This window comes from Populus alba, chromosome 14 (assembly GCF_005239225.2).
Source record: "Populus alba chromosome 14, ASM523922v2, whole genome shotgun sequence".
Lineage (NCBI taxonomy): Eukaryota > Viridiplantae > Streptophyta > Magnoliopsida > Malpighiales > Salicaceae > Populus > Populus alba.
In genome coordinates this window covers 20275465-20283697 of record NC_133297.1, presented here as the reverse complement: position 1 = coordinate 20283697, position 8233 = coordinate 20275465, and the positions used below count along the sequence as shown (strand labels likewise).

General features: G+C 35.7%; 1 protein-coding gene across 1 annotated transcript; it reads left to right on the top strand.

Annotated features, from left to right (window-relative positions):
• The first annotated feature begins 2729 nt into the window (after positions 1–2729).
• LOC118040090 (uncharacterized) lies at positions 2730–7687 on the top strand. The gene is made up of 5 exons (XM_035046951.2): positions 2730–2984; positions 3905–3966; positions 4047–6407; positions 6556–6655; positions 6883–7687. The coding sequence occupies exons 1-5, from the start codon at positions 2876–2878 to the stop codon at positions 7500–7502; spliced, it is 3252 nt and encodes a 1083-aa protein (XP_034902842.1). The 5' UTR covers positions 2730–2875; the 3' UTR covers positions 7503–7687.
• The last annotated feature ends 546 nt before the right edge of the window (positions 7688–8233 follow it).

Genomic DNA, 8233 nt, shown 5'->3' with positions numbered 1-8233 from the left:
AAACCTAATAACAAGGGCCATTTGCTCTCTTCTAGATTCATCTCGAGCTTCATAAAAAATTAAACAAAATCTCACATCACCAATCTCGTGACGAATTGAAGATTGAACATTTCTAGCAAAGACATGCAAAATTTCTTTTTGAATTTGATGTGAGATGTATTTAGCATTTTGTGGAGCATTACCCAAAACAAGAGCACCTACTTGTTCATTGTATGATGCTAAAAGTTTCATCATTTCAAGAAAATTACGTCGTTTTTTTTTATTCTGGACGTTCATCATGCCCTTTAAAAAGCACATGCTTGAAATGTGAGCCAATGAAACAATATCTATTGAAAGCTTTAATACACAATCGATTATTCTGAATTTCTTCAGTAGTTTGCCTCTTAACTACCTTCTCAATATGACATGACTGGTTTTTCAAATTTTCCAAGCACCTGGTAGTAAATATATTGAGCTGAATAGCACATCGTTCCCCGTCATTAATTAACTTTCTTCCAACAATTAAATCCTTTAACAGTAAATGTGTCTGATTCTGGCTTTCCAGATGGTTTACTTGGAAATAAATAGCAAGGGAAACAAAATGCAGTATTTTTCTCTGAATATCCAAGCCACCGATAACTTTTGAACCAATGATACTGAAATCGACGAGGAAGTTTTTTACCAGTTAGCGGATATTCAGACATCAAAGGTTGATATGGCCCCAAATTAATGTATGCCCTTCGAATTTCATCTTGTTGATTAACCGGGTATTCTCAAATTTGAGGACAATTGCTTGGATCTCTAATTAAATGAGCAATGCCAATTTTAGTAAGAGGCTACTCACTAATCAACGCAAGTTCTTTGTAAACTAAAGCACATTGAGGCTCCTCAACTATAACTTCAAACATTACTTGGAGTTGGTTCACTAGGCTGTGAGTTATCAATATTTTTCCTTTTTTTTTTTTCAAAAAAAGAATCAATTCTTTTTATTTTGTTCATGGTTCAACCTAAAATCAAAAACATATATCGTGAGAAAAAAATGATAATTTTGGTGGCTCTGCTAAAAACAAAACATAAAAAAAAAATCCATGCATAATCAAAACAAAGCAATAAAATATATCTAATTAATTAGAAAAAAAAATCACTATAACAAGAATTCAAAAAAATTTGTTAGAACTAGCAAATTTGAAAAAAAAAAAGCAAAAATAATAAAATTATATAAAAAAAATCTCATCAAATTCTTAATAAAACATCTCAAAACAAAATAAAAATATATTTTAAATTTGAGTTATTGATATCCAATTACCTTGTTTTGTTTACTGAAAGATAATTAAACAGTACTTTGCTTCAATCTTTCCATAGAAAAATTCTGTTTGTGATCTGCATTTTTATTCCTGTGTTTGTTTTGACCGGCTGCGTTGCAACTTGCAAGTTTTATATTAGGGTTGTACTTGTAGCCTGTAGGGAAAGAAAAGACAAAGAAACACATTGATAACTTTATAATTTTTTTCTTTCCACGGAGGCACCATTTAATCAAGGCAAAGCCTTTCCACATAAGCATCTTTTTAAAAATTATTACAGGGGTCGGGCTCTGAGGGGTCGGGCTCTGCTTGTCCCCCCTTCATTTCACCCCTAATAACACCTCCTCTACACCAACTCCTTGCAAGGTATAGATGCAAATATTTTTATGTGTTTTTGAAAATGCAATTGAGTTAGCTTAAGCGTACTAGACTAAATTTCTATAGCTCAAAACTTTTTATGCATAGTTGAGCTATGCAACCCATGATCTTAAAAGATTTATAGAGATTATTTTTTGAAGTATTTGAAAGTGTGGTAGCGATTGCTTTTCAAAGTGTTTTCATTTTCAAAACACATTAAAATAATGTTTTTTTTTTAAATTATTTTTTACATCAACCCATTAAAATGATATGAAAACATTAAAAACATATTAATTTGAAAGTAAAAAAAACAAAAAAAATTTAAATTTTTTTAAAAAACACTTTCCAACTGCAGTGTCAAACACTTAATTGCTTCTGTTTTTGTAGTTGAGTTTTAGATTGAAGATAGATACAATCCAATTATACAAAAAAAACTCACAATTTTTCTTGTTTTATTTAGTTTTTTTATGGGCTCCATGAAAACATGCTTCAACCCCAACTATAAAAAACAAAGATACCCTTAATGCTAGTAGGATTTGAACTTAAAATTTTGGAGGAAGCAAACCTGTGAGCCCTGGTACTCAACTCCAAAACATTGAATTTCTGTAGATCCACCCCACTTATATGTTGCCCCGTGAAAAAGCAATTTGCAGAGATATAGTCTACACCGTGCATGATTCCTGACAAGCAAATATATTCGAAGTCACTCTAAATCGAAGATGCCACTTTCATGAATGTGAAAAGCTATGGCATGTGCTAGCTATGGCCATGCTCCCATACAACTTTTATACACCGCACTTGCTTTAACCTAAAGTACATATATGATGGGTATATATTGGGCGCACAATAGCATCTATTTACTCTTTAATAGGGAGGAATCATAATGAATAAATCAAAATATAACTTCTGCAATTTTCAAGTAACAAGCGTAATAAAAAAGGAAAAACAGAATGCTTGGAAGAAAACCTCTGCCATTGCTTGGATTAGAATACAAGTAAGGACACGACCCGTGGAGGGGGGGGGGGGGCGCTAACGTTAACGTCAAACTTTCAGGTTAAAGATTCAAAACTCCATTCTACTGGACTTCCCACCTCACCCAACTCCGAAAGAGTCCTCTCAACTAGAAAGGAAAAGAAAACGAGGTAAATTAAAAAAAAATCACAACAACGTAAACAGACTTCAATTTTTCTACCTGAAGAGTTTGAGGGAGGAACTTGGTTCCAACATTGAGGAACAACATGGCTAAGAGATCAGATTTTGCACAGAAGCTGTTAGAAGATCTCCGGTCGAGGAAGGAACGAATGGCTGTATCTCATAGCTCAGAAGGTTCAAAATCAGCTGCTCCAGGTTAGTATATTCTATTATATTTCACACTTTATTTTCTTCAGCTCAAAAACAAAATTGAAAATTTAGAAGGCTTAAAGCAAGTAAAAGCTATGGTTTAAAACTATCACGAAACTTGGAAAGCTATCATGCCTCTAAACATGAAGAATCGCAAGTTTTTATCATCAGTTCAGCTCTCATCAGAAGTGTAAAATTAATAGCTAGGTCTCTAAACTAAATTAATGATTATTCTTACCCAATGACCTTTCCTGCTCTTTTTAAGTAATGTATAAGAAGATTATTTGGATGGCCAATTTGGAATACAAAAGAGCAGGGATTAATAGAAAGTATGATATGGCTAAGTTAAAAAAATAAAAAAATAAATTCAGACACCTCGCTGATGACAGAAGCAGGGCCTGCCTTTCACCTTCATTCAAAAACGATAGAACAAGGAGCAAGTAACCTAGTCTCGCAGTAGTATAATAATGCTACTTGTGATGCAGTTTCCCAACCAAAAACTCTTGTGATATGCTAATAATGCTCTGTTCCAGAAAAAATCTAAAAAGAAACAGAAACCTGATGAAAACAGTGGCGAAGGGTAAGATGAAAGAAAACCAAATATTAAAGCTCTACACCCTCTCATATGTAAAGAACACAAAATGAAAAGGAAAGGAAATCAATTCATCTATTGCAAAATATTTATATGCGAACTCCAATTTTCCAGTATTTTATATTTTCAAAAAGAATAAATAGGAAAAAAAAAGTGACATTTTCTAAAGTGTGAACTGTGTGAGAAGAAGGAAATATTAGGGCATGTATGGCAAGCGCTTTATTTTCAATACTAGATGGTGACATCTAGTCTTCTAGCATACAAAAATTCCTGCATTTTCATTACATAGTACGAAGTATCATCATTGTTTTCTCTGCATCGTGTGCTTGTGCAGATGTATATGCTTATTCCAAGCAAATGCACAGAGGATCCAGAGATATGAAGACCCATAGAAGTGTAAGTATCATGGCTCAAGCTTATCACAGTTTTTAGGTATTATAAATTTCCAATTTACTCGAACTGTTCCATGACCACAGAATGGCATTAGAAGTGGAAGTGTGCACAGTAGAACTAGTGGAAGTGATATATCACTCTCCATTGAAGAAGTTTCAACAGAGTTTGTTCCATTTGGGAGAGGACGAAACTCCGAACAAATAGGAGATCTGTCCATGGCACTGGCTTTTGCCCTTGAGAATGGCGGAAAGCTCAGAAGAATGGATTCGTCTGGCAATAGTTCAATGCTAGGTTTCCTGCATCAAATTGGAAGAAGACCAGTGGATGTAAGCAAGATGGAAAGAAGCGGTATTAATAGGCATCACTCTTCAAGTAACCGTTTTCCTACACTCTCCCATCTCCACATCAAAGAAATATCAAAAGGTGCACAAAAGTTAAATCAGATCCTGAGAGCTTGTTCAAATGGCCTTAACTTTGAATCATATTCATTAGAAATTGGCAAGGAACTACTCAAAGAGGCCGTGGATTTGGAAGAGTCCTTGAGAATGCTTGTAAACCTGCAAAAAGCTTCAGAATACATGATCTGCCCACAGAGCAAATCTCGTATCACATTGCTTGATGAGGATGAAGATGACGATGACACCTCTACCAAAAAAGCTGAGCATAACCAACTTGCTCTGCCAAGGTTCTCCTTCGACAAGCCCTCAATAAATTCTCATTACATCCAGAAAGTTGAAAGGGCTGATCTCATGCAGAGGATAATGGCTCTGACTTATTTGTCAGAAGCTGCAAGTTTCAACCATGACAAGCACAATTTAAGTACCTCAAATTCAGTTTCTCACAAGAAATCATCTAGCTATGGCTCAACTTCTAAAACCTTAGCAGCATTATCTGAACAGAAGAATCAGTCGAGTTCATCAAAATCCAATCCAGAGAAGGCGAGAATTCCAAATGTAATTGCAAAACTAATGGGCCTTGAGGAACTTCCAGAAAATGCAGATTCAAAGCACACAAAGAAAGAGTCAAGTTCCAAGCAGAAAACTGAAATGAATGTTACAAATAAATCTGCAGAAAGAAGCTCCACACGTGAACGCAAGACAAAAGATGCTGAGAATTCAGTACCCAAAGTAAGAAAACAAAAGCAGATGCAGCCCAATCAGAATAAGATGCTTCAGGATCCAAAACATGCTTTGCAAGCAGAAAAGACTCTGCCAGATCGCCATGCTACCTTTGAAATGACTATGCATGCCGGAAAGCAACCCATGATGGATGTGAATGGGACAAAACCAGAGAAAGGCTCAAATAAAGCTAACGTGAAAATGGAAAGGCACCAAAGCAACAGCATCCAAATGAACCAAAGCACAGGAAAGCGAAAGAATGGTCAGGATAAAGAGAGAGAACAAGATAATACTAAGACGAGGGAGCAGAAAGGGAAAGAACAAGGTGAAACAAGAAAGCTAATCCGAAAGCATGAGCTGCAGCAGATGGCATCACATGCACAAATTGGGTCCGAAGCAGCAATTACATTGGAAGGGCAAACAGACCACAATGCAAGCATGCTTAAAATAGAAAACAGAGATGAAAACTGGCACCTTTCCAATGATCAACCAAAGTCTTCCAATGACCTTGGATTCCAACAGGCTCACACATTCCGAAACTTTCAACAACGAGACATAAAGTATCATGCAGGAGAGGGGGAGTGGCAGACTGCTAAGCAGAAGATTCAAGATAGAAGTCAAAAGAAAAGTGAAGTAATGTCCAAGAATTTTCCCACCCCCATGAACGACATTCTGAATTTCCAAAAAAGACATTCGCAGATGAACCAGGCAACTCCTGGCAGTACAAGTTCTAGAGAATCTGTTGATGAAATGCCATCCAAAGGGTTTCCAACTAACAGGCACCATGAAGATCCTGTCTACGAAAGAATTTATAATAATAACCATGTTAAAGTGCAAGATTCAATGACCAGGTACTCGAATCAAGATTCCTCTCCAATAGATCCTAAATATGATATGAAGGAGAAAAGCAGCACTCCAACTATGGAAGAAAAGGCAACTCATTCACCAGCCACGCAGAAGGTGAGAAATACCATGGGACAAAAGGCAGAGACCCCTCGAAAGATTGACGAACTAGCGTCAAGAAAGAGTGGAACTCCAAACAGCTTGGCAAGGCAACAAAAACGTCAAACTTCTGCTTTGCAAGAAGGTAAGCAGAAAAGGCGCTGCAAACTTGGTGGATCTACAGTCGAACAAGTGATAGCCATCAGGTCCAGAGAAGAAGAGGCACGCATTGTTAAATCCAGCAAATCAATGGCAAACATCCAGCAACCGAATGTGTTGGAAGATCTGCATAATAAAGATGAACACGCTTCCAACTCCTATATTCCTGTGGATGATGAAAGCCAAATCCTAAAAGGACCAAAAATCCTAGTTCCTAATGACAGCGTAAGCCCATTTGTTACTACAATCTAAGAACTCGATATGCACAGAGTATCCTATACACTCGCACAAACTATAAGCCACATTATCATAGATGACAATTCTTGCTGCTTGCTATTGAACTAACAAAAGCTCTTTTTTTGGTTTCATGCAGTGTCAAAACACAATCTCAACAGTTACGAATGAGCAACAAGGTCAAGAATTGGGCAGAGATCAACTGCAATCTCACAACTTTGTTTTGAATTCACTTAATGGTAGATACAACTTTGCATTTTCAGTTTCACTTCCCAAAGTATTGCTCTCCTCATTTACATCATTCCGCATATCCTCCTCTGGTTCATCAACCACGTAGACTTAGTTTTCCCATATCAAAACTACCAATAAATCGCTATGCGCTCAAACCAACTTCTATCATCAAGACCATAAAAAAAAGAGACGCAACACAATCTAATATCATTCTTCATTGTTGAAATGTTTGCAGAAAGTCATCAAACTAGCAAAGATATCACATACCCCTCACAAGTGAAGAACCAAAAAGCATTGAAATTGGAGACACCAGAGCCGCTAAATGAGAGCGAAAATCACCTAAAGCAGATCCTGATAAAGAGTCAACTATTCCTTAACACAGCTGAGGCACTTTTCAAACTCAACATACCTTTCTTCGTTCTCCACGCTGGTAGTCAAGACTACCACGACGAAGAAAGCAAGCTCATATTAGATTGTGGATACGAAATAATGAAAAGAAAAGGCAAAAAGCAAGAGCTCAGTGTCCATCCATTCATGAAAATATCAGTCACCTCTATTAAGGTAAAATCCTTGGACAACTTGATCAAGCTATTGTACAAAGACCTCGAGATGTTAAAACTCTACTGTAGAAATGGTAATCCTGAATGTCTTCCACTTGTCGAAGACTACCTACAGAAAATGCTGGAATGTGATGTGTACAACTGGGATATAGATGTGAATTGTATGTGGGACTGTGGTTGGGACAAGATGATGTTTGCATTTCTTGAAAAGGATGATGTTATCCGGGATGTGGAGAAGTTCGTGCTTGATGGATTGCTTGATGAAGTTGCCAAAGATCTTCTACCAGTATTCTGATTGGACTGAAAATTAGGACACTACAAAACTGTTTGAGCAGATTTTTTTTTTTACTTTTCTTTATTATTCCTGTGTATATTTTAAAGAGAATTTTGTGTGAATTGTACATTTTTTACTTTTTGGCTCAACAATAGTAATGCATATTTGCAGAGTTATATTTGTATAATACAAGAGAAGTTCAACCAGATACGAACCATATATATAAAAAGAGCAAAGGGGAAAAACGGCATCAGTGCAGCTCATAGAATTGGAAAATAAATAGATATGAACAAAAAAAAAACTCTTCAGTAATGTTGAATTTTCCGGAATTTTGGAGCAGCCAGAAACTCATTTCAGATTTTCCACTTTCTCAGTTTCGCTTCCTTTCAAGTTATAAAAAAAAAGTTATGGGCTCAAATTATCTCTCCAATGCCATCACCTTTCGATTTATAAAAAAAAAAAGAGAAAAGATTAGGAGCTCAAATTATTTCTCCAATGCCATCACCTTTCGATTTATATAAAAAAAACATCAGCAATTATTTTCCTATCATTAACATCTAAAAAAAAACTATTATTTTCCTTGTAATGCTTTTATTCGAAGGTAAAATTCTAAAGATCAACTTGCTAAGCTCGTCTCATCAAAAGATAATCATTTATTGGAATTAAATTTTAGTTGATAAGATGGGAAGTATATTCATTTATCAACTAATTTTAAAATTTTTAACAAGATATTATATAAAAGTTTTAATATT